Below are 26,066 nucleotides of genomic sequence, written 5' to 3' on the forward strand. Positions count from 1 at the left end.
ATCAGTCGAACAAGTCCAGAGTTGGAAGTCAAAATAAATCCATCGCAAACGGAACGGTCACCGCTCAGTGTCAAGACACGAATTAACCAACAATCACACCTCGTGGCGACCATTCAGCACACGACAAAATCTCAGATTTGAAATGAAAAAAAGTGACAAAAGGCAAAAACAAAAGTCTGCAGCTCAGTAAAACACAAAATGCCAGAGATTGCTTCGAGTTTTTCATAACCTGTCGGGATCACATGGACGCTTCTGTCTGACTTGAGAACTCTTCACACAGACCGAGTCCTTCACCGGCCGTGTTGGGGTCCACAATAACGGCACTGTTAAGAGAGACCATCTCCTTCATTCTTTCGCACACGGTCAACTTGAGGTTGCGCACGTTTTGGCTGACCTGTTGCGACTTCATCAAACGTTGTGGCCAGTGTGGATTTTTGCCTGACGTACGTTCCTCAGTGGCAAGTTTACCGGCGGGTCCCACAGACCGGACACGGTCGATCGCCTTTCCGCTTGCACCGCACGTCGTGACTACACGGCAGCGTGGCGGGATCTTTGAAGAGGTCCAAACGGGTCGCACGGCGGAGATGTCTTCTGGCCGTGGTCCGGTCTGTGTGACCCAAATACACGGAAGGGCTTCCCAACTCGCTTTTATTCCAAAATGTGATGCGGCAGGATGAAAGCACGGAATGGGTTATGAAAGGAAAGAACGAGCGCTTGCAATCGCATATCCCGTTCTGTTCGCTTAAAAAATCCAGACGATTCATGCAATCACACACTATGTGACGTGAAAGATAAAGCAATCCGTAACTAAACGACATCCCAACACGACTTGAAACATTCAATTGACATTTAAAGCCTAGAAAGAAGCTTTTCATGCGTCTCGTGGGAGGATGAAAGCAGACTGACTGGAGACGCGTTTCATAATACCGCCAGTCTCATTGAAAAAGAATCCAAAACAAGGATTTTGGCCCAAACCGTAGAATTACAAAAGGAATCAATGTTGTCGAGCTGCAGGGCAGTTTTGAGTTCCAACTCGACGCTATTTTTTGTCCGTTAAATCCCAAGTCTGTTCAATCGAGGTTTCACTGTATATTGAAATAGATTTGATCTTAATACAGTCGCAGTGATGCTTCGAATTACAACTTTAATTTGTTTTGTTACGGAGCCCAAGACATGACATGACTAATTACAACTCATTTGTGCGCACGAGCTACTTCTTAGTGCGCGTGAAGTAGTTACTGCGTGCGCACGAAGAAGCCGCGGCGCCGTACCGGACTGGAGGGTAACCGAATCGAGCGCACTTTTACGGACGACGCGGCCGAAACTGCAAGACACATGCGGCGGCTTGAGGGTAAGTTTATTTTCTTCTCATGTTCTAGTCAATATCTTATTGGTCTACATTTAGGCAGTTATTTGATCGGGTCTATGTTTGCTACTTTGTTACGGCGAGTGGTAGACTACTCTTTGCGTGTTTGTCGGAACTGCAACACTGCCTCGACTTTCAACTTCGTCAGAGGGTGCGCTCGATTTCCTTACCCTCCTGTCCAATATGGACTTCGTGCACACCCTGTAACTATTTCGTGAGCACAAACCACTTCTTCGTACGAATAGAATAACTATTTCGTAGTGCTTCGTGCGCACAAAATAGTTTGTTATAGTAGTTTATGCACACAAAGTAGTTGTTCATGCGCACGATGTAGTAGTTCGTGCGGACGAAATAGTTTTTTCACCCCTCGTGTCAAGTCCGGGGCTCTGTATTTTGTGACCACCTTTGTAACGCAAAACCACTCGTCTTCTTCCTGTCCGGGAACGAGGAGCCATGGGCCGTGTCTTTACCACTGATCAAATGATATGAAAATGAGCCATATGTTTGTGAGTCCCGATAGATTATTGGTCTACATGTGTTGCGCCGCTGTTTGCGATCAAATATCCGCCGCTTGTAAAATTGCAACTCTCGTTGCTAATCCTCAGCATGTCAATGGCGTTTTCCTTCGCATGTTAGCATGAAGCTAGTGGGTGTGTAATTCTAGGTTTTCCGTTTAGTTTGGCACTAAACTCGAGTTGGGAGCGGCAAGTCAAAGCAAAAAATGACAGCTCGCATCGCGAAAGGCTAGTGAGTCGGATACGCGCTCGGATTTCAAATCAACTATTTTATGTCCAGATTTTCATTGGATTTTTTTTTGCCTCGTGGAGTAATGTTGTGCTTTAAAAGTCATCCGTGTCGCTTGAGTTCGCGCAGGCCTGTGACGCTGCTGCAAATGACAAAAAAGCGCAAGTGTGTCGATTCTATTGTGGCTTTGGGTCCAAAGGAATCCTTTCATTCTCCCACGTAGCTCCTATCAAAGCGTGGCCTGACCCCCCCCCAAAGGTCACCATCTGCCAGTTGAATTTGTGATGTGCAGCTGGCCAACAAACCCTCTTCCTCCTCCTCGTCCTTCCGTCACTGTAAAAAAAAAAGATTTTGGAGCGTGGTAAATATAATCCATGAAAGTCATCTAAAATTTACATGACTATTTTAAAAGGTGGGTACATTTGACCCACATTACCTATTTGAGTGTGTCAGGTAAGGTTAACAGGCTGTATGTACATTTCATTTATAAAACCGTGTCTGGAGATTGCACGGAAAACAATGATTTCCCGCCCATGGAAAAGTCATTTGGCGATACACTTGCTTCGAAGGATTTACGGAAAGAAATCTACGAAGAGAGAACACGGATGTTGAGGAGCACAAAGAATACAAGGCCCCACCTCAACTCAGGCACTGTGGTTGAAATGTGTGGTAAACTTCATCCAAGTTTCCTCAGCATTTTATCCCGACTGTCACCCAAAGTATGTGGTTGAAATTTGTTACCCTACATGTATTTGGGTCAATTCTATAGGTTGTTTTTGCCAGTGCTGCTGTCTCCAGCCTCGCAACCACCTGACATACGCTCGCTGCCTCTCGAGGATGGAACGTAAATGAGGGAAAACAATTCCAAAACACCCGGACTCAAAATCTGACTTCAAATCCAACTTTTGTGCTCAAGGACCACAATTCAGTTTGAAAATGAAATGATGAAAAGATGCGCCAGCTCCATTTAAGAAAATATATATATATATATATATATATATATATATATATATATAAAATAAAATAAAATTAAAAAAAATAAAATTAAAAAAAGTTCAAATGTGTATGCAAAATAGTTGCCTTTAACTATACAATAATTAAGGTACTTCTCATTTTTGAATTGAGTCTGGAATTGATTTGATAATTATTGAAATGTTATGGCATTGGTTTAATCATTATATAAATTGTTTATTTTACATTTATGTTACCTTTCTGTATTTTTTAAAAAAGTTTTATAAATAAAATCATGCACATTTTAAATCATTTTTATATAGCCCTTAATTACAAAAAAAAACAAAGGCTTTTAAATTGTACTTAAAATATTTGTTATTATAATTAAACGATTATTCCATAAAGCACGTTTTTAAAAAAAAAAAATCTTTTAATTTCCATCCATTTTCTTTGTTGCTTATCCTTTTTATTACTTTTCTCATTTAATGTCATACATTTGAATATTAAATGAAAGTGTGCGCTCCAATTTCTATGTTTTTGCGTCCCACGCTGGAGAAATACCAACACGTCTTGCGAGCTTGACTTTTTTAGTCAATATTTGTTTTTAGTTTGCCCAAATTGGCAAGAATTAATTCCGTTTTTCCGATGAATGGTATACTTTATTAATTTTTTTTGTTAATGAGACGACGTTTATCTGAGCCGTCACGCCTCCTCAGTCAACTGTGTGGAGAGACAACCGAACCCACTTTGGGGCAGATCAACTGATAGGTGAGATCAGCCAATCAGAAGCAAGAATGGGAGGCGATTTCTAACCGCGAGCCAATAGGCTACATGAAGAGGCGGGACTTGAGCGCGTCTTAGTGATGAGCTGATGTTGACTTCCAGCGTTTCTTTTTTAAATTCGTATTTTCTGTGTCCCCGTAGATGGACGGAACACTTTGATTCGGAGCTACCCTCAAGTGCACGTTCAAATTCACATTTCATCGGAGAGTTAGCTTCTATTCACACCCTAAAGTAAGGTCTGTCGACGTTTTTCGGCACGGAGGACGCGTTAGCTTGTGGTAGTTGGGATTGTGTTGACTAAAACCTGGAAAAGGTCCTGGCGGAAGGTTGTGCTCGACTAACGTCTCGGCTCACTTTCTTAGCCTCGCAGTGTTGTCGTCGTAACCTTTTTCTCATTTCGCCGGTTAGCATCATACAGGCTGCCCGGCTTTGGACATTTTTAGCACTTTAGTACTGTGATCGATTGTTCATTCCGTCGTAGCTGCAAAGGTTTCGAGTCGTTCGGCATCCTCACCTGCTGCGGTCGGGAGCTAACGTGATCCACTTGCGTGCGCGCCTCGTTACTCGCGAGCCAAGAACCAAGAACCAATGCCAATAGCAGCAAATGCTTTGAATTGCCCATATTCATCGTCTGAACACTAAATGCACCCCAAACTCTGATCTGAAAAGCGCCCCTTAATTACGTATTGGAATATTAGCTTGGCAAATGGAGCAATCCGCTTCAAAAAGCCCCCCCCCCCCCCCCCCCCCCCCAATTTCTTCTTCTCGATTGAATCAAGAGGCCGGATGTCAAATGACTTGAGTTGAAGAGGCACGGTGGGTGACTGCTTAGCACATGTGCCTCCCACTTGTGAGGTTGCGGGTTCAAATCCCGCAGTTTCCATGTTCTCCCCAAAACAGAGTCTAAATTGCCCCTAGGTGCGAGTGGGACTGCCAATGGTGGTTCGTTCCTATGTGCCCTGCGACCGGTTCAGGGCGTACTTCGCCTCTCGCCCGAAGATAGCTGGGATAGGCGGGAGAAGCGGTAAAATGGATGAAAAATAGGAAGAATTGGAAGTTCCCTGCTTTTTGCCGATTGATGATTTTTTTAGGTTTTTGTTATGGTATCGTTTCAGATATCAGCACGGAGGTACTTTATACAAGTGAAGTATCGAAGTCAGGATTTCGGTATCGAGATTGGTGACCGCTCGCGTTTGTCGTTGGTCGCCGTGGTGATGACTTGTTTTCTCCTTCCCGCGTGTGCGCTGAAGGATGCGCAGCGCACGGAGCCCCCCGTCCATCTCGGCCACCCCACCGGGGGACGCGCCGGACCTCAGCTTGTCCGGCTCGCGGATCTCCGTCGTCTCCGAGAGACCACGCGGCTGCGGCGACTCGCCCGGGAAGTTCTTGGCCCGCTCCGTGTCCGTGTCGGCGCCGTGCGAGCTGCGAGGGAAACGCAACACCTCGGTGAGGAGTCGCCACGGCGATGCCACCAATGAAAAGTCGCTCGTGCTCTCGTGAAAACGTGCGTCGGTCTCCGCAGAGCGACGCCTCGGGAAGCTCCCGCTCGGTCAAGAACCTGCGGCGCTCCAACAGCGCCGCGCACGTCGACCGGCAGGCCGACGTCGCGCTCAGGTACGTACGCGAGTGCTGTCGGGTCACCTTACGTCGCGCCGTCTCTCGTCGTTACGTCACATCACGCCGCGTCACGTCAGGTGACATCATGCCGTCTCGTGCCGCGCCACGCCGCATTTCATCACGCCACGTCACATAACGTCGTCCCGCCGCGCCGCGCCACGTTACATCACACCGCGCCGTGCCACATCACGTCCCCTCCCTTGGTGTTCACGTCTTTCTACTTCATTTTGGAAAAAAAATACTCTTCCCCAAAAATATATATCTACATTTTTCTTTACCCCCACAACAAAGAAACAAAAAAAAATCATCTTTTACAACAACAACCAATGTCCTGGGTAAAATGGATGACTCTGCCACTCCAGGTGGGCAAGAACAGCTGGCGGGCATCAGGCCTCCCCACACGTGACGACAACGTTCAGCGCCCGTGTCGCCGGCCGGGCCACCGTTTGTGTGCCAGCATAACGTTACCGGAGCATAATAATAGCATTCGGGTAACAGAATGTCGACATAATGAGATGCCGCGGGGGGCGGGCTCCGAGGGGAGGGTCGCGACCTCGGTGTCGTCTCGCCCCCGCCTCTCCCCGAGGAGCGAGCGAAAGAAGAAAAGCGTGCGCTCGGCGCGTCCATTGTGCGGCATCTTTTAACACCAGAAGCCCCTCCCACCCACACACACACGCGCACACACGTGAGGAATGTGCGGCGGCCACCTGAACGCTGAAGTGGGTTTCCCCTCCCCCAAAATGCTAGAAATGCCAAATCATGTCAAAATGTTATTTTGTGATTCACTGATAAATCGGATGAAAAATAGTTTTGAATTTCCATCCCTTTATTAGAAACAAGACATTATTTCAAATGGGCAATGCAGAAAAAGCACAAACATTCATGGATTCGGATTCAGTTAATGCGTCAGAAAACCTGCACAAATGTTTCCGAAGTAAAAGAAAATGTTTGTCAATGTCTTATTTAAAAAAAAAAAAATCATCATCATCATCATCATCAGTCTGCTTTTACGGAGGACGACCGAAATCGGCGAATATTTACCGTCGAGAGGATGACAGCAGAGGATTTGGGCAATGTGAAGTTCAGAAATGTCTCGAAACGATTCATCCGTTCTCAAAATAGTCGTCGAGTCATTTGATCGTTTGCTAGGTGTCGACTCATTTGTTGCACCTCGAATTTGTTGCATTCAGAAATGTTTTCAAATTGCTTCATTTCAATTTATGAATTCATTTTCTTTTATTTGTTTTCATTGAGGCGGAACGGTGGGCGACTGGTTAGAGCGTCTGCCTCGCAGTTCTGAGGACCGGGGTTCAATGCCCAGCCCCGTCTGTGTGGAGTTCGCATGTTCTCCCCGTGCCCGCGTGCTTTTCTCCGGGCGCTTCGCTTTCCTCCCACTTCCCAAAAAACATGCGTGCTAGGTTCATTGACAAGTCTAAATTGCCCGTAGGTGTGAATGCGAGTGCGACTGGTTGTTTGTTTGTATGTGCCCTGCGATTGGCCGGCGACCAGTTCAGGGCGTACCCCGCCACTCGCCCGAAGATAGCCCGGAGAGCGGCCGGCACGCCCGCGACCCGCGTGAGGAGAAGCGGCTCCGAAAATGGATGGTTTTCATTATTTCATAATTTGGTTTGTTGTTTTATTTGAAATAGTAGCTGGGTGTTCGTAAACCAAAATATTAGTAAAATGGCAAATTAATGAATATTCGGGTAAATCTAATTATAAATACTACAATAACGTCATTATTAAAATACAGTATTTTACAGAGACATTTTACCTTTCTTTTGAGTTCTAAATCGTTTTCATTAATTGCTATCAAAAAACTCTTAATTTCAACATGACAATTAATTATGTTACATTTGAATTTCTTTTCTTGGCCCTCTTTCTGTTTTAAAAATCAAATGTGCACAAATGTTTGCCGAGCCGTGATTTCGGCACACGTTGCGTTGTGCGCTCGGTGTTATTTGCGTGTTGTTAATGCGTTGCGTTGTGTGACTCGCATTCCTCCCAGTCCGGACCAGCGCGGCGATTACCTGACGGCGTTGGACAGCGGCGTCGACGGCCCAAAGAAACCGGACGGAACCACCTGGAACATCTTGGTATGGACACGCATGCGCAAACACCGCGTGCGTGAAACGACTTTTCACACGTGTCCTTGCGCTGACGTCAGGACGAGCGGCCTCGGGCGCCCGCCGCGCTTTACGGCGCGCGCCGCGGCGCCGGCACGGCCCCGCCCGCCGGCTCGAAGGGACGAGACTCCGCCGCGTCCTTCACCGCCAACAACAGGTTCCTCCTTTCGCCTCCGAAGCAAAACGTGTCGGGCAGACTCCGTAAAAAGACCGGAGAAAGTTTAGAAAGCCTTCACAGATTGTCAAACGCTCACATACTTCAGCTTGCTGTCGATGAGTGTTACTCCAAAAAGAAAAAAAAAATGCATTTTACGTTTTTATTTTGTGACATTTGTTTGGTACAAAATTTTTTTTTTACACATTTTTACAAAATGTTTTTAAAAAATACTTATTTTTTCACAACAATTTTTACTTGCTTTCAATTATTGTTACAAAAATAGATGTTTTCATTTTTTGTTTTTGCATCGAAAAATCTTTAGGAGGGACATTCCAAAACATTAGATTTGTAACCCAAAAATTCAACTCTCAGTGTGCTGTCAGTTTTTGTATTTTTGCATTTTTTGTTTTCAAATCAAGTCTGTCAAATTCATCTATTTTCACAAAAAGATATTTGAAGAAACGATGACAAATCTATTTATATGAAAGAAATCTGTTCTTACAAAGTAAAATGGATATTTAATGGGTGGGAAATGTTTGTACCCCAAAAAAACCTTTTTCAAATCACAACTTGCTGTCAATTCTTCGCCCCCCAAAATTTATTTTTACATGCTTTGATTTGGTTTACATTTTTTGTTAAAGTCGTCAAATCTGAAGAGAAAAATGTGTTTTTATTTGGGGGGTGGTTGGAAAAAATGTATTTTTACCAAAAAAGAAAAAACAGCAAAAAAAAAAAAAAAAAAACCCCTGTGGCTCGTGAGCACAATGTTTTCCCAGGCCTCAGCTGCCTGAGGGTGGCGCTGTCTCACAGCTTCCTAACGCGTCTTCTCGGTCAGGAGCAACAAGGGCGCCGTGGGGAACGCCGTCACCGCCATCCTGCACAACAACCACGGCGAGAAGCCGCTGACGCCCAAAAGCTCCAACCAGAGGCCGCCCTTCAAGTACGTACTTCCGCCCCCGAACGGCGACGCCTTCCGTCTGCTCCGCCGCGTGCCCCGGGACTCCCTCTGCGTTTCTTTCAGCAACATCTTGAAGGCCAACGACGACGTCTCTCTAGAGAGCGCCTCCCTCACCAAGTCCCAGAAGAACTTCTCTTCCGCGTCGTCCAACGACAAAAGTCCGGCCGGGCGAGGTTGCCCGCTCCCGCGGCGCCGTGAACAAGTCTCTGAGGAGGAGGCGGAGAGGTATCGCCGCCGCCTTTTTTTGCCGATACGGCCTTAAAGTCAAAGCTTCCTTCTTTGCCCGGAGATGGCACAAGGTGGCAACACATCCCCTATTTTTGGCTCGCACAAACAAAGTTCCTTGGCACTAAGATAGCACCAAAGTACAAGCCCAATTCCAATGAAGTTGGCACCTTGTGTTAAACATCAATCAAAACAGAATCCAATGATTTACAAATCATGTTCGCCCTATATTTCATTGAATACACTACAAAGACGACGAAGATATTTCATGTTCAAAGTGATCAACTTGCTTGTTTTTCGCAAATAATCACGAACTTGGAATTTGATGGCTGCACCACGTTCCCAAAACGCTGGGACAGGCTCACGTTTCCCACGGCGTTACATCACCTTTTCTTTGAACAACATTCCATAAACGTTCGGGAACTGAGGACACTCCTTGTTGAAGCTTTGTACGTGGAATTCTTTCCCATTCTTGCTCATTCTTGAGTGTATTCAATGAAATATAGGTTGAAGATGATTTGCACATCATTGTATTCTGTTTTGATTTGTTTAACACAACGTCCCAACTTCATTGGAATTGGGCTTGTACACAGTGAGCACAAAAACAGCAAAATGGGAAGTTTTTCAGTGACTAAGGAAGATGGTTTCCAAAACATAATGAACCGTTTGCGTGTGGTCGTCGCAGGTTCATCCAGCAGGTCAACCAGGCGGCCGTCACCATCCAGCGCTGGTACAGACGGCACGCCGGGAGGCGCAGCGCCAACCGGGCGGCACTGCGACACGTCCTGGACAGCAAAAGAAAGGTTTGCTTCTAGAATTCAATATCCTACGCTCAATTGGCTCACTACTTCTAGCGTTCTGGTACACGGACCTGAAGTGGGATACGAAGGATACGGAATGAATGCGTACGTTTGCTACGGCGGTAGGAGTGGCGGGAGCGAGCGGAGGACGAGAGTCGCCCGGAGCCGCCCCGAGACGACCGCAAGCTGATTCGGGAAGAAAAAGCTCACCGGGCGCGCCTGGCTGCTATCCAGGTCATCACAATTCTGGCTCATTTCGCTATCATTAATTCGCCAGTTATACAAGAAAAAATCATTCATTTGTTAAAATATGCTCAATCTTTTGCAGTAAATCAATGAAACCATGATTTAATGACAAAAAAAGAATACAAAAATGTCAGTGTAAAATCCATCCGTTGTCGTTTATCCGCATCAGACTACATTATTTTGCATGGAAAATAATTTATCATTATCATGACAGAATAAATTATTTTTATTTGATTATTGATGAGGAATTTAACAATTTCTTAACAGAATGAAACGTTTGTTTTCATGCTGTGGCTGTGAGGCCTTGCACTAATGTCTCCCTCTGGCGGTCGCCGAAGGAGCTGCAGCAGAAAAGAGCCCATCATCATCAGGGCGCGGAGGTGGAGCATCGGCGGCCAGGCAAGAAGTCGCCCAAGATTTTCTCAAGCAACACCGTGCCAACCTCACCTGGCGGCAACCTCACAACTGCCATCATGTCGCCCACACACGCCAAAGCCAACAACACAGGTGGAGAAACATGTGGCGCGATTTGTGATGTGTGTGACATGTGACACGTGACACACAAGGATGTGTGATGCGTATGTGAGCGTGTAATACAAGGACAACCCCAATTCCAATGAAATTGGGACGTTGTGTTAAATAGAAATAAAAACAGAATACAACGATTTGCAAATCATGTTCAACCTACATTTAATTGAATGCACTACAAAGACAAGATATTTAATGTTCAAACTGATCAACTTTATTGCTTTTAGCAAATAATCATGAACTTAGAATTTCATGGCTGCAACACGTTCCAAAAAAGCTGGGACAGGCAGGTGGCAAAAAAGACTCACTTTGCTTGCTCAGTCATTCACAAGCAAAGAAGTGCGTGAGAAAATAGTCCAACAGTTTAAGGACAACGTACATTTGCAAGGAATTGAGGGATTTCATCATCTACGGTCCATAATATTCAAAAGGTTCAGAGAATCTGGAGAAATCACTGCATGTATGCGACGAGGCCGAAAACCGACATTGAATGCCAGTGACCTTCGATCCCTCAGGCGGCACTGCATCAAAAACCGACATCGACGTGTAAAGGAAATCACCACATGGGCTCAGGAACACTTCAGAAAACCAATGTCAGTAAATACAGTTCGGCGCCACATCCATAAGTGCAACTTGAAACTCTACTATGCAAAGCAAAAGCCATTTATCAACAACGCCCAGAAACGCCGCCGGCTTCTCTGGGCTCGAGCTCATCTAAGATGGACCGACGCAAAGTGGAAAAGTGTTCTGCGGTCCGACGAGTCCGCGTTTCAAATTGTTTTTGGAAATTGTGGACGTCGTGTCCTCCGGGCCAAAGAGGAAAAGAACCATCCGGACTGTTATGGACGCAAAGTTCAAAAGCCAGCATCTGTGATGGTATGGGGCTGTGTTAGTGCCAATGGTGTGGGTCACTTGCACATCTGTGAAGGCACCATTCATGCTGAAAGGTACATACAGGTTTTGGAGAAACATATGCTGCCATCCAAGCAATGTCTTTTTCATGGACGCCCCTGCTTATTTCAGCAAGACAATGCCAAACCGCATTCTGCACGTGTTACAACAGCGTGGCTTCGTCGTAAAAGAGTGCGGCTACTAGACTGGCCTGCCTGCAGTCCAGACCCGGCTCCCATTGAAAATGTGTGGCGCATTATGAAGCGTAAAATACCACAGCGGAGACCCCGGACATCGAGCAAGAATGGGAAAGAATTCCACCTACCGTGCTTCAACAATGAGTGTCCTCAGTTCCCAAACGTGAGCCGGTCGCAGCTTTTTGGGAACGTGTTGCAGCCATCAAATTCCAAGTTCGTGATTATTTGCTCAAAACAACAGTTTGCCAGTTTGAACATGACATATCTTGTCTTTGTTGTGGATTCAATTAAATATAGGTTGAACATGATTTGCAAATCATTGGAATTGGGGTTGTCCATACATACTCGCGTGTGTTACATCCACTGTGGGTTTGTATGAGTGTGTGACACGTTTTCTGGACACGTGTGTGTCGCGTGTGCGTTCCGTTATGAAAGTCGTAATGACGTGTGCCGATGTGGTGTGACTTCCATCTGAACGTCGCAGCAGACTCGAGCGAAGTGAGCCTCAGGGCGGCCTCGCCGACGTTGTCCAACAACAGAGCCTCGCCGTGTGCGCAGGTATTACGTCTCCCGTGTTTTGCGCCGGCCCCGCCCTCGTGCTTCCGCTGTTTTCCTCACGTCTTTTGTCCTCGTAGGAGCGCGACGCCGTTGCCGTGGAAGACAATGTCGGCTCGGTGCAGCGTCGGGACGACGACAGGAAGTGGACACGTCAGCCGAGACCTCGCTTGTCTCGCCTGGCGATCCCCGAGCCCGACACTTGTGACGTACGTGCGCCATCGGAAGCGGCATCTTCACGTTTATGCCGGCGGTGGGCAAAGTATGGTCCCGTAAAGGGGCGAGTACGGAAACCATGTCTAGATTTACATCTCATTGTAAAACAAAATGTGGTAGTCAATATATTTAATCAAGTAAAAGAAAAAAAATGTAAAAGCAATTTTACATGTACTTATTTTACAAAAAGGTAATTCAATGACGATTTTGGTTCTTAAATAAAAAATTGTAAATAAAAAAAATATTTTTTGTTAAATATACTTGCTAAAAAGAAATTGAATATAAAAATAACATCTGTACATGAAGAAAAATGCCCAATTCGTGTAATTATTAATGTTGTATTTAAAACATGAGAATGAATTATTATTAATATTAAATGTGTACAAATGTGAGCACGAAAGTTTATCCACTCTCCCGTGTTTACGCCACGTGCGCGTGCACATCTAAAGAATATCCGCATTTGCGTGGCTTCAGGTTGTCACAAGTATGCTGATTGGTCCAACGGCGCCCCCTGTTGGCGGTGTTCTGTCGGACCCGCAGCAAGTCGCGCCACCCGAGCCGGAAACCCCGAGGCCGACCTCGGGCGCCAAGTTTCCCCTGAGTCCTTCTTCGCCCAGGAACATTAGCCCCGTGTCGGCGGCCGACGTCAAGGCCAAGAATACAGAATCCGGGCTGAACTTTCCGCCCGACGTCTGCGAGCTGTCCTGTTTCCGAGCCGTTTCGCCGTCCTTGTCCAGTTGCAGAGGGTCTCAGTGCTCGCAGGTACCCGCCCCCCCCCCCCCGCCGCTTACGAGCCCTTTTGGATCGTATCAAACAGACCTACGGAATCAATCGATGTTCACCGTCCCGTATTCCGCGTCCTCCAGGAGCTTCGTCGCAGGTATTTGAGCGGCGGTGAGGACCGATCCTGCGTGGCGTCGAAGTCCACCCTCAACGACCTGCTGGACACGCTCAAACTGCTGGAGGAGGAACCGGAGCGCCTCACCGAGCCCAAATGTTACAACAAAGACAAATACGCTTGGCTCGACGAGGTGAGAGCCTTTGAACGATGGCGTCTTATGGCAGGCTCACGTTTGAATGTCTGCGAGTAAAAATGTTTACAATTGCTTATATTATTAACTCACTGACTGTCAGCTGTTTTCCAACGCAGATTGGCAGCCATCTTGGAGCCTTTTGACTGATCCGTCAAGACCCACCCACAAAATAGCGTGGGGTTTGCCGTTCACTGCGTCGTCTTTTCTCCTGATCGCGACACACACTTTCTACTACTTCCATACCCTTTTTATACCATAATGTTCCGTTTGAGCGTCAAGCGCCCAAACTTGTCCGACTTGATTTCTCTCCCTTGACTCCGGCTGTGATAATCGACTTGACAAGCCGAGATTCAGCACCTGATCTTTATCTTCTACGCTGAAACTGTGCTGATCTCAAATCCAAGGCAGTGCAACGCCGCCATCTACGGGGATCCGTTCATCATTACAGTGGTTAACAAAGCTGAATTTCACTGACAAGCCGGGTCAGACCCTCGTCCGTCGATCCCTGCCGATAAACGTACTTGACAAATCAATTAATTCGCTGAACGATTGCAGTTGACGAATCGAAATGTCGACCGCGGTGAAGGAGTTAATCGTTGAAACCCGTGCTTCCCAAACTTTGCGCTGTGACAGTTCAAGTGCGCCGCGGGAAATGCTCCAATTCCCCTTAATTGCTCCAAAAATGAATATTTACTTAGTCCCAAAATATATTTGTATCCATCTTTCTATGCCAGCAATGGATGGTGGACAATTCAATGCTCTCCCACGAGATGCCAGAAGGTCCGGCGAACCCGTGTATCCGCCTGTTGCCATTCATACAGCAGAATAATAACTCGTTCAATTAAACAGGCAGGTGCAAATGTACATAATATTAAGACATGATCATCATTATTTGAGTACAATGCTGCATTCGTTAATTGACGTGTGCGATTCGGTGGCTTGGCGACGCGATCTGTAAAAGTATGTCTGATTCTCGGGCTGCTTTGCTGAACGCGTGCGACAGACAATTTGCAAGACCCTGGGAAGTGTTTTAAACTGTGGCGTTAAAAAACAAAAAAACAGGAACAATACTTTCTGTCTCCTCGAAAGGACGTCGATGCGGACTCTCTGACGGCTGACAACCTGGAGCGTCACGTCCGGCTCAGCCTGCCGGCGCCTGCGGACGGAGCGGCGCTGCTGTCGGAGGCCAAGCTGCAGAGCATCATGAACTTCCTGGATGAGATGGAGAAGTCGGAGCAGGAGCGCCCGCGTTCGGCCGCCTCGCACAGAGAGGTTGGCCGTTGCTCTCCCCCGGTCTGAGGCCGCTTAGAATAGAGCAAACCGGCGACCCTCCGGTTGTGCTCACCCTCTGCGCTAATGCTAACACATTCAGGGAATCGTCATAGATGCGCTCACGAACGGCATCAATGTGGTGGTGTTATAATCCTTTAAGCAACAGATATTTCAACCCAGACAGTTAAGCAATACACGGAGACAGATATAATGACGTATAGCGATACACACGGGCACGTCTTCTTTATCGTCTGTGAAAAGTGCGGCTTGCTGAGGACTGAGGAGTCTCGTGTATATCCGTCTGTCTGTATTATACTGCCCCCAGGTGGCCAAGATGCACACACCAGAAGGAGTGACACAAGGTCCATTGAATTGAAGCAAAATGTGTGACAAAAACATTTTATTCTTTGCGTTCTATTTAATTATGTCATTGCTTTTATAAAGTATGACGAGAGAGTGCTATTTTCCTCATTTAAAAAAAAAAAAAACTCATTACAATTCAGCAGTTGTATCTCAAATTTTCCAATCTCCCAAGTCGAAGCAAAAATATCTTCACAATGACTGCTCGGGTCTGCCGTACCTCAAGGCAGCAGTGCGTTGGCTTTTTGGTGAACTACATTGTCTAAAATGCCCACCTTGTGATTGGGGAGGTTAGGGAATGAGCGAAAGCTTGTGAACGCAGTCGCAGCGTTCGAGATCGTTCGCTCCTTCCTTCCCTCCCTCCCTCCCTATCGCTAGAATTTGCACAGTGACAAGATTTGTCCAAAATAACAGGCTGTCAAAATGCTGAATCCGGTCGGAGTGGCAACTTCGACTTGCAGCTCTAGTTAGCCCACCAAAAATGTCCACTCCAATCCCTTAGCAGTGATGAAGGGAGTAAGGAATGAGTGAAAGATTCCGAACACAGTTGCTGCCTTCGCGATCATTTACGCGTTCCCCGCTCCCTAAGCGCTACAAAAAGGATTTGTGGTGGAACTGTCTTAAGTCCACCGTATACAAATCCCAGTATAGTGACGCTGATGTTCCTCTTGGCGTGTCGTCAGGCGGCGTTCTTGGAGGAGGAGGCGGCGCCCGTGGCGGACCAGGCTTCGGCCACCGCCGCCCAAGTGTCTGGATCCATCATGAGGATCAAGATGGAGCTGGAAGAGAAGAAGCGTGTGGTGGAAATGCTGCAGAACGCGCTGGTGAGGCTCACGGCTCGTGGGGGCATCTGTGGCCTTTGCGCCGTCTCCGTCCCTATCCCGGTTCTTATCATCCTCCCGTCAGGCCCAGCAGAGAGAGCTGACGGTGCAGCACGTGAAGGAAACGGAGAAGGAGCTGAGCCGAAACCTTCAACTGCAGAGGGACCAGTACGAAGCGACGGTGCAGAGACACCTCGCCTTCATAGACCAGGTAGACAGACGTCCATTTCTTCAAGAGGTGAACATTTGCGAGAGGTGAACCATATAAACAGCCGCAGGGCAAGATTCCCCAAATGTGAAAAGGTTAGTATGGCCGCTTCAACCTGAGTCAAACGCACAGGAATTCTGAAAAATCGGTTGATGGATTCCACGGAGATTGAAAAAAAAAAAACAAAAACAAAAAATGGCCTTTTTGGGTGATAGGGCCCTTTTAGAAAATCTGGTCAGGATTTGTCTTCAAATAAACGTAAAACAGTCAAACTTGATGGAGGCTGCAATTAAGGATTATTTTGATAATCGATTCATCTGTCGATTATTTTTGTCGATGAATTTGGTAAAAACGATTTTAAAAATGTCCATCCTTTGATAAAAACAGGGCATTATTTCAAATTGTCAGCGCAGAAAATGCACATACATACGTTGATTATGATTCTGTTTGAGCCAGAAAATTGTAAAAAACGTTGATCATTGTTGTCCATAATAAAAGCAAACGTTTGCAAATATCTTATTTTGATGCATTCACAAAAGACTTCATATTTACGGTTGAGAGGCTGAAATTAGAGGATTTGGACAATTTAAAGTTAAACAAAGTCTCAAAGGATGAATGGATTCTCAAAATACTTTATTCATTCTTTTGATAATTGATTAGTTGTCTACGAGTCGTTGCAGCTCCACTCCAAACGATCCAGAGGTGTGAAATGTAAGTGTGAAAGCTGGTTTGTCAAAATGCGCCTCGCAAAAGGCTGGCGGCCAGTCCGGGGTGTGCCGGGATTGTCTCCTCCTCACCCGCCGCCCAAGTGAGGATAAGCGCTACAGAAAACGAACTGATTGATGTTTGAATACCATCATGTTCAACCAAAATAGCTCTGCTCCGCTCCGCTTTCCTCCCACATCCCCAAAACATGCATGCTGGGTTGATTGAAGACTCTAACTGGCCCGTAGGTGTGAATGTGAGTGCCAATGGTTGTTTGTTTGTGTGTGGCCTGCGATTGGCTGGCGACCAGTTCAGGGCGTACCCCGCCTCCCGCCCGAAGATAGCTGGGATAGGCGTGAGAATAAGCGGCACGGAAAACGGATGGATGGAGTTCTGCTAGCTTACTGCAAACTAGCATAGATGGGCTAACCTAGATTAGCATTGCTGTTACATGATTTAATGTATTTACATCATTTCGTCAAGCGTCCGTCTGTCCTTCCCCAGCTGATCGGCGACAAAAAAGCTCTGAGCGAGCGATGCGAGGGCGTCATCGCCGAGCTGAAGCTGGTGGACCACAAGTACACCAAGAAGATCTCGCAGATGCAGGAGCAGCACGAAATGGTGACCACAGAACACCTACGCTTCTGGAAATGGAAAACCCTTTCAGCATTTATTACATATCTTCATATCCAGCTACACGGTCCTCACTGTGTACTAGTAACCGCTTTGTCCTCACAAGACAGACAATACAGTAGATGATTAATATAATAAAATACGAGAATACGGAGGAAAGGCTCAAACTGCGTTCCATAAAGCTGTTTGAGCATTGAATGGATATCCTGCTTGAGGTCATTGTACTAGTGCACTCTGTGTCCTCACTAATAGGAATACTTGGTTGACAATGACCTTCTCCTAGTATTACAAGTGACGTTATGAAATTCTACGAGTTGTCATCGAGCGGTTCACTAATAATAATAATAATAATAAAGTGCACAGATCTCAATTAGATATCCTTGAGAAGTCTACTAGTGCATGACACATGCGTACTAGTTAGACCTAGTAATGTTACTAGTGCAGTAATTTACTAGTAAGGTTTAATTGCGTATTAGAAGGGCAAAAGTGTGGCTCGTTGGGAAAAAATGACCAATAAGACCGTCATTGAGTTTTCTGACTAGTGAGGAAAAAGAGTACGCTGGATATCAAGGATCTGGAATAAATGCTTTCTGGAAAGCCATTTGACCATTTCTTCCAGATTGTATAAACTAGTAACATGACTCAACGCACTAGTAGGGAAACAAATGCTGGAATGAGGACAGAGAGTGTACTAGGGCCTGAACTTGAAGCTGTATATAGATGAAATACTGAAAGCCTTGTTTTCCTTAACCTCTGTCTTCTGCTGCCCGGGCGTCTTTCTTCATCGGTGTAACGGCCTCTTCCTCGTCTTCCTCGTGGTGGGGATCGCCGAGGCTACGTCTTCGTCGTCGTCTTCGTCCTCTTCTCCGTCTTCTTCTTCCGCTTCCGGTTTCCGGCGTCAGGTTTGGCAAATCCTGGGTCCGCTGTGCGAGGTAACGCTTCCTCTGCTCCTCCAACGTGCTGCTCCCCTTCCGCCTTCACGCCGCCATCTTTTCTCTTTTGCCTTTCACTCGTTTGTCGTCCCGCCAGATGCTCGCTCTGCATGTGATTCTTCATCGTCGTAACCATCATTTGGGGGGAGTCTTCATCCTCGCGACGCGACGTGACCGCCCTCCTGCTGGGAGCCGCCAGTGACTTTGTCTTCTTCCTCTTTTTCCTTTTCCTCCCCTCTTTCTCATTCTTCTCTCCTCCTCATTCCTCCACCCCGCCTCTTCTTCTACCCATCTTCCTCCTCCTTCGTCCTCCACTTTCTTCTCCTCTTCCTCTCCTTCTTCCTCCTCATTTCCTTCTCTCCCTCCTCTTGCTCCCCAACAGGAGATCAAGAAGCTGAAGGAGCTGATGAGCGTCACGGAGAAGATCCGACGGGAGAAATGGATCGACGAGAAAACCAAGAAGATCAAAGAGATTACGGTTAAAGGTTAAAAAAAAAAAAAAGATGGCCAGGTGCACCACCTGAAGGTTCTCCTTCTCATCTAATCTCCCTCCTCGTACTATTCCTCCTCGCCAGGTTTGGAGCCCGAGATCCAGAAGCTGATCTCCAAGCACAAGCAGGAGCTGAAGAAGCTGCGCGCGCTGCACGAGGCCGAGCTGCTGCAGGCGGAGGAGCGGGGGGCCGAGCGCTGCGCCCGGCAGTGCGAGGAGCTCCGGCAGCAGCTGGAGAGCGAGAAGGAGGAGCGCTGCCGCGAGGAGCGAGAGTCGGCCCGCCGCGGCTTCGAGAAGCGGCTCCGCGACGAGGAGATGTCCCTGCAGCGGCACAGGAGACGCGTCCACAAGGAGGTGGCCGACGAGAAGGAGCGGCTGGCGCAGATGGCGGTCAGGTAGATGCCCGTCCGGGTCACGCCGATGTGTGAAAAATCGAGATGAAAAGCCCTCCGCCGTCCTTCCTCGGTGTGCAGGCAGCGAGCGGAGATGGAGGAGCTGCGTCGGCGCATGGAGGAAAACTCCAGCGTGGCCGGACGGGTGTTCAGGGAGGAGCTGGACAAAACCAGAGAGGAGCAGGAGAGGAGGCACCAGGTGGGACCTCGGCCGCTCCTTTGCGTAGGGCGGTTAAAAACCCTTTTGCCGTTTCAAATTCATCCCGCGACATTTGTTAGTAACAAGGGCTGCGCGAAGTAAGATGCGCTTCAATAATTTCGTTACCAGGCGGAGATAAAGAAGCTGCAGGAGCATTTCGAGCAGGAGAAGATGAACTGGGAGGAGGAATACAGGAAGAAACAGGTGAGACGGAGGCACCGCCCGAGTTTCTATGCTACAAGCCGCGCCAGTGTTATTGCTGAAGAGTGTGTTTTGTGTGTTTCAGGAGGTGGAGCTCTTGAGGCACGAGCGCCAGCTGCGAGAGGAACTGCGGCAGGAGCGCGACAAAGAGATCCAGCTCGCGATCTGGACGCTGGAGGAGGAGAGCAACAAAGACAAGGAGGAGTGCGAGAGGGCCGCCCAAAACAGGTAGTTGCGTGCGTGCGTGCGTGTAGGGCTGGGTGATATGGGCTTGAAATGAAATAGCGGGTTTTTTCACAAAAATGCAATTTCCCATTGTAATCAATCGTTTTTCCTTTGCGCATAGATAAAGCAAATGGCAATATTATTCAAAACTTTTTTCCCACCTTACTGGAATCGCTTGAAATGTTGTTTCCAAGCATTAACTTGCACCAACTTCCACAGAAATAATAGAAATATTTTTTGATCCTTTACAGTAGCGGCGCAACGATGAATTGACAGCTCATCAAATATGAAATGAATCGATTAAATTATTTTTGAAAATCGATTCGTTTTACTCAAACATATACAGTGGACAGATACATATACATATAAAACCTATACAATGGATACTTGTAAGAGAATCTTTGATCGCAAACAATGCAGCTCAGCGCTTTCTCCCCCGTGTCAATTTGAAATGGAGGCCCCGGATTTGCCTCCAATTAAGTTCAGATGTTCTAGTTGTCTTTCCTTGACATTTTCGCAGTCCCATTTTGCAACACAAGCCATAACAAGCTTTTTACAGTATATAAACATGATGCTTAATAAATGACTATTTTCAATGTTAACACTGACTGCTTTTGTGTTCGCAGACATGCTGTTAGTGTAAGCAGAGCATGTCAGCGAGGAAACGCTTTCAACTATATCAAAAAAAACAACAATAAAAAAAGTCCTGACATATAAACCCTCATTTATTAATAAAATGAATTAGTTGTCTCGGGTGTGTGCGGTCACGTTTGCCCAGTGGTGGGCGGTGGGTTAGGGACCTGAACCTTCAGTGACCTAATCCACCTCCTAATAACGCCAATCACGTCGCAAAAGTAATGTACAAGAACGCTACGCGTGTATAGCTATGACTGGCATTAAAGAAGAGACGGAGGCGTTACCCGTATTTGAGGACCATTGCCAAGATTACTATAGCAAGAAACCTAGTTGCCCTCCAAACAACTCCAAATTTCTATCATTATTGTTGTGTATAAACTACAATATAGCTGGTCACAATATTTATCTCATAAGTTTCAATAAAAGACATGTGACTCACCGGAGATACTGATGGAGACGAGGCAGACCTCCTCTCTGTGTAAGCTAGCTCTTACGTGCTGCTCTGAAAGTGGACCAGAATCCTTTTCCGGAGACAAAAAAAAAAAAAAGCCAGACCGTAATATGTCGCTTGACCTAGCCCCCACAAAGTCGAGTTAAAAAAAATAAAAAAAGTGGCCCTGAATTTTTAATCATGTCCTAAATCGTACTCTTCAGTCAATCAATTCTCCATGCCCATATTCAGCTCATCCAATCAGGGGACGGGAAAAATACCAACGTGGCTCGAGTGGTAAATCTCAAATCTGATTGGTTAGACAAAGATGTGTGTGTGTGTGTGTGTGTTTGACTTGGTTGACGCCAGCACTTGGGATTCTGAAGGCCTTGGGCAGATTATATTTAAATGGCAACACATAGAAGCTGGAATCTGATTGGACAAAGAACTTTTCTGCATATACAGTACTGCACACGAGACTGGCAGCGGAGCAAAGCGCACGCACGCATGCTATGAAATGAAGTCACTTATATTGTTTTAGTCACATATGTTTTGTTATATGCTAGATATGATAATAATGTAACTAAGTTGTAATCGTAGGTCAGTGCTTTTGATAGTGTTTAGGCCAGCGGAGAAGACTTTGAAAGCCCTCACTGCACCCCACCGCGTTTGCCAGACATTTGTCCGTCATCTCGCGTCCGTCGCCGCCGGCAGGCTGAACCGCGTGAGGGAAACGTACGAGGCGGAGCTGAAGGAGCTGGAGCGTTCCCTGAGGGAGGCGCTGGACAAGCAACAGGAGCTGAGGAAACAACACACGGACGCACTTCAACAGCTCGACGCCGTCAAGGACGTGCTGCGGCAGAAGGAGCAAGACGTGCAAATCGTCACTCAAGTGAGCAACGTGAAGTCACTTTCTCAATTACAAAAACAAATTACAAAGTGCAGTGTTTCTACTGCAAAGCAGAACTGGCCGACACAACTGCACGTGTGTCAGCTAGTGTAATACCTTCAGTCACTTTACTGAACAAACCCTAACCGAATAAAAACGGAATAACCACCTTGGCACACGAGCCGCTCGGCCGCAACCGACGCCGAGTCGGTCGGCACGCAGACCGGTCGACAGTTAGCTCGTTCACAGCCAGCTGCTAACCTGAGCTCACGACGGCAGTCGGCTCTACGTTCTCATTGGGCGACGCCCACGTCTCTCACCAGCCTAGGCCTCGGCTTTTAAAGCCGCACGCATTCAAAGTCACGGATACTACGGTATTGAACGTGAGGATAGCGACTCCGAGAGGACAAAAATAATACCTGCACCTCACACGCATATTTTGTATCGGTATGGTTGTTGGATAATGACATATTTTTAAACTCCGATTATTACTAGGATAATCAATAAGATGATCGCTAGAATAATCGATTCTGAAAAGTATTCCAAAGTCGTCACGTCACTTCACGCGGTAGCACGGCTCAGCGTTTGTTTCCGTGCGCCACGCGTTGTCGTTCAGAACCGGGACCGGCTCCTGGAGGAGCGCCACGGCCTGGCCTCGGTGATCCGGCGGGAGTTTAGCGCGCGTCTGCTGCTGGCCGAGGAGGAGGCGCAGAGGACCAGGGTGGAGGCGGATGAGGTGCGGGCCGCGCTCCGGGCGGAGGTGGACAGGATGACCAAGGAGAAGGAAGACGAGCTCCAGCAAGTGCACCAGCGGTAAGCGACGCCTCCCGAGCCACCATAGAGCCGGACATTTTCGAGTGCTCTTACAATGTGTAGTAAGTATCGCTTCTCCCCTATGTAGTGTATCGCACGGTGCATCTTGAATCCCTCTGGAGTGATTCGGGAGTAGGGAAAGCGTGAACGATGCAGAAACACACCTCGGACAAATGAAAAGTAGTTTTGGACACCGTTAACTCATTCACTACCGTGGACCTTGGAAATAATCAACTGGAATCTTAACAGTTTGCCGACTTACGATTTCCCGTTTTTCCACGGGGATGCGTGCAAGAGGGTTACGCCCATCTTGTCACCGAAATGTAAGACGGAATGACAAACGGGCGCCGGTCGATGGCTGCTTTGCACCGCTTTGGATTCAAGATCAGCACAGCTTTTCAGCAGAACGTGAACATGAGGCGGTCGCTACGATTGTGACGGAGAGAAATGCCAACACGTTGGAGGTCCAACAAGTTTAGGCATAAATTTAAGGTCTAAACCAGTGGTTCTCAAACCTTTTACACAAAGCACCACCCCAAAAAATACATTATTGAAAAACAGTAGCGTAGTAGACCCATGTGTTCATCAAAAACTAGGCAAAGATTTTAAACCTCATGTATATTTAATATTATTGTTAATGTATATCTTGCATAAGACTGAAAAAATATATTGCACATAAGTTAAATAAAATTCTACAAAAAATGGTCACTCAAACTCATTTTTGTCACGGGGCCACATCGCAGCTAGGGTTCCCCTCGGAGGGCCGTTGTGGCTGCAAACCCATATGATTGGCTCATGTTATTATATATACACAAATTAATGAATCATTACTTTTTAAATCAGAAGCCAGTAATAACTGTTTGTTCAACTACAGTATGTATCAATTTTATTTTAAAAGGGGGGTTGGTAAAAAAAAAAAATGCTTGCGATATCTCAATATTTTTAAAAGTGAAGCCAATTTGTAATTCTGGTATTTTAGCAAGAAACACAAAATCGATGCACACGCTCGCGGGCCACATAAAGTGACGTGGGGGGCCGGATCTGGCCCCCGGGCCAACAGTTCGACACCCGTGTTCTAAATGATTTGATGCGCAGGTGTTGTACTTAAACGCTGAATAAAACATAACTGTACTTAACAAATGTACTGTACTGGTATAAAAACTCCAACATTATGCGCAGCGTTAACATTGAATTCAGTGCTTCTTTCCCGTACCATGAGAGGGAGCCCACGTACCACGAGTGGTACTTTGAGAACAACTGGTTTAAACGGAATGTGTGTCGCAATTGTGAGAGAAGTTGACATGGTTCACGTTGTGAATGGCGAATGTCAGGTCGATAGTTCACCGACGTTCAACTCGGGTCGTGTGGTGAGTCAGCCCCGTTCGCGTCACGATATTAGCGTCAAAAGTCAGTGTTTCTTTTCACAAAAAGTTCATTTCCTCCACTTTTGGGTCAGAAAGTGGTGTTTTTGGTTCCACTGCTGTAACGAACAGAAAATGCTTGAAACTATTTTTTTTTTTTTTTTTTTTAAATGTACAAAGAACTTCCTTTCCATGCTTGTTGTGATATGTTCACGCCACAGCTCATGAATTTATTTCGTGCCGGAAACGGTGAATCATTTTTCTGTGTCAGCGCAATGCATCATGGGACTTGTTGCCATGGTTGTTTTGCAGCTTTTCAAGATGCATTGTGGGATACATTGAGGGCATTACGTAGGCGATACGCGTGACGCATTCCACCAGCACGAGAAAACGGCTGACTCGCTACAGGTCGGCCTTTTTTAAAAACGTCCGCCGCGATGCTCATTGATGACCTCATCGCCTTCTTCAGAGTCAAGTCGGCCATCTTGAAGAAAGACGAGGCGGTCGACGCTCTGCGGAGGCAGCACGAGGTGAGTCGAGTGCGTGACCGGGACGGACGGAGCCTCGTGATTGGCTCGCTGACGTATCGACGCTGCGCTTGCTGTCGTCCGATAGGCTGCTCTGAAGAGGGCGGAGCACCTGGAGGCCTTGTGGGAGGAGCAAAGGAGGCAGCTGCTGGAGAAATGACCACAGGACCGCTAACGAACCCCCCACCACAAACTGAAGTACTTTGTCTTGTCCAGCCGCCCCTCAGAGCCCCCCCCGCACACACAAACACACTTGTGACACTGAAGGAACTCAGTGGGTTGAAGTGACCGACTTTGTGACACGACAGCTTTAAGTGACTAATTTAGAGACTCAAAGCGACAAAGGGCTTTAAGTCCCTTAGTTGAAGTGACTTCAAAGACTTTCAAGGGGCTTATAGTGACTTAGTGAATTACTTGGAGTAAATTAAGGGAGTTTAAAGGGGCTTAGAGTAACTTACTGAGAGTAACTTAGTGAAGAATCTGACTTAAAGTGGCTAAAAGGGACCCAAAAATGAAGAAAGTGACTTAGGGGAGTTTAAAGTGAGTTGAAGGGAATTAAAGGGGTTTAGAGTGACTTGGAATGACTAAGAGTGACCTAGTGTCACTGAAAGTGACTTAAAGGGGTTTGGAGTGACTTGAAAATGACTCAAGGGCGACTTTGGGTAACTTAAAGTGGCTGAAGTTGAATCTGTGAAGTCAGAAGTGATGTGAGGGACCAGCTGGAACCTACTGACAAGATTTTGCCGCCGCCCATACTGGCCCCTCCCCCTACAGAGCAAGAACGCCTCCATGTTCTCCTCAAAGATCTTTTCCAGATATTTCTCGGAGCAGCCCGGGCAAGCCTGCACCTCGGGGGCGGGGGGGGCGGCGCTCGTCAGGGTGACTCATGTGTTTTGTCCCCCGGGGGCGAGCGGCAGCACTCGAACAGTGTGAGTGGGGGGAAACTTCTCGACTGTTGTCAGGAGAGAAAGAAAGAGAAGAGGAAGAAAACGAAAGAAAGGAGGACACAAATGGAGTAAGTTGACATGTGTTTGAGGCCGCCTTCAAGCCATGCAAGCGAGGAAAAAGAAGATTGGAAAAAAGTTTGCAGCGGCAGAAAGTGAGCAAGCGAGGGGGGTGGGGGCTTTCCAATGAGGACAGTCGTCAGATCATGTGACTTTTACGACGGGAGCAAGCAGTTCAACAAACAGCGGGACGCGAGCTGGCGTGTGCTTATTTTCACGAACCCTTCCTGCGGTTTTCCGGCTGCTCCTGTCACAAAAACAACGTGACCGCGAGGAACATTTTTCTGCGGTCGTCCCTCCCCCCGTCGTCCCACAGCGTTGTGGCTTTCGTACTCACAGACGTCGGAAAAGCGATATGGAGATCAAACCTGAGTTGAGCTCGCTTGAACGAGGCCGAATCAATTTGGACGCATCACAAACTGAAGTTACAGAAATGTGCAGATATCCCAAATTCACATAGCTGTATCAGAAATCATTTTCCTAATAAAACATCCTTCCCACGCTGATAATCAACCCGATGTTTTGTGTCGAGTCACCAAATGGTCCCACGGACCTCGGCGCTACTTGGTTGTCG

The 26,066-nt window shown here is 47.0% G+C and overlaps 1 protein-coding gene across 8 annotated transcripts; it reads left to right on the forward strand.

The window, feature by feature from the left end:
• Window positions 1-1,262: 1,262 nt before the first annotated feature.
• cep131 (centrosomal protein 131) lies at window positions 1,263-26,005 on the forward strand. 8 transcript variants are annotated; one of them, XM_061706167.1, is made up of 28 exons: window positions 1,263-1,351; window positions 5,095-5,290; window positions 5,367-5,458; window positions 7,470-7,557; window positions 7,629-7,744; window positions 8,580-8,684; window positions 8,766-8,927; window positions 9,613-9,730; window positions 9,854-9,961; window positions 10,312-10,480; window positions 12,074-12,147; window positions 12,225-12,353; window positions 12,835-13,122; window positions 13,227-13,391; window positions 14,484-14,666; window positions 15,710-15,850; window positions 15,933-16,058; window positions 17,265-17,381; window positions 18,296-18,325; window positions 18,708-18,810; window positions 18,901-19,210; window positions 19,289-19,406; window positions 19,536-19,610; window positions 19,693-19,835; window positions 21,613-21,790; window positions 22,404-22,600; window positions 24,431-24,491; window positions 24,577-26,005. In XM_061706167.1, the coding sequence occupies exons 2-28, from the start codon at window positions 5,096-5,098 to the stop codon at window positions 24,646-24,648; spliced, it is 3,663 nt and encodes a 1,220-aa protein (XP_061562151.1). In that variant the 5' UTR covers window positions 1,263-1,351; window position 5,095; the 3' UTR covers window positions 24,649-26,005. The 8 variants fall into 8 exon arrangements, with proteins under 8 accessions (XP_061562151.1, XP_061562150.1, XP_061562152.1 ...); XM_061706166.1 differs by lacking the exon at window positions 1,263-1,351 and adding an exon at window positions 1,781-1,872; XM_061706162.1 differs by lacking the exon at window positions 1,263-1,351 and adding an exon at window positions 3,892-4,075.
• The last annotated feature ends 61 nt before the right edge of the window (window positions 26,006-26,066 follow it).

Source organism: Phycodurus eques, chromosome 19 (genome assembly GCF_024500275.1).
Source record: "Phycodurus eques isolate BA_2022a chromosome 19, UOR_Pequ_1.1, whole genome shotgun sequence".
Classification (NCBI taxonomy): domain Eukaryota; kingdom Metazoa; phylum Chordata; class Actinopteri; order Syngnathiformes; family Syngnathidae; genus Phycodurus; species Phycodurus eques.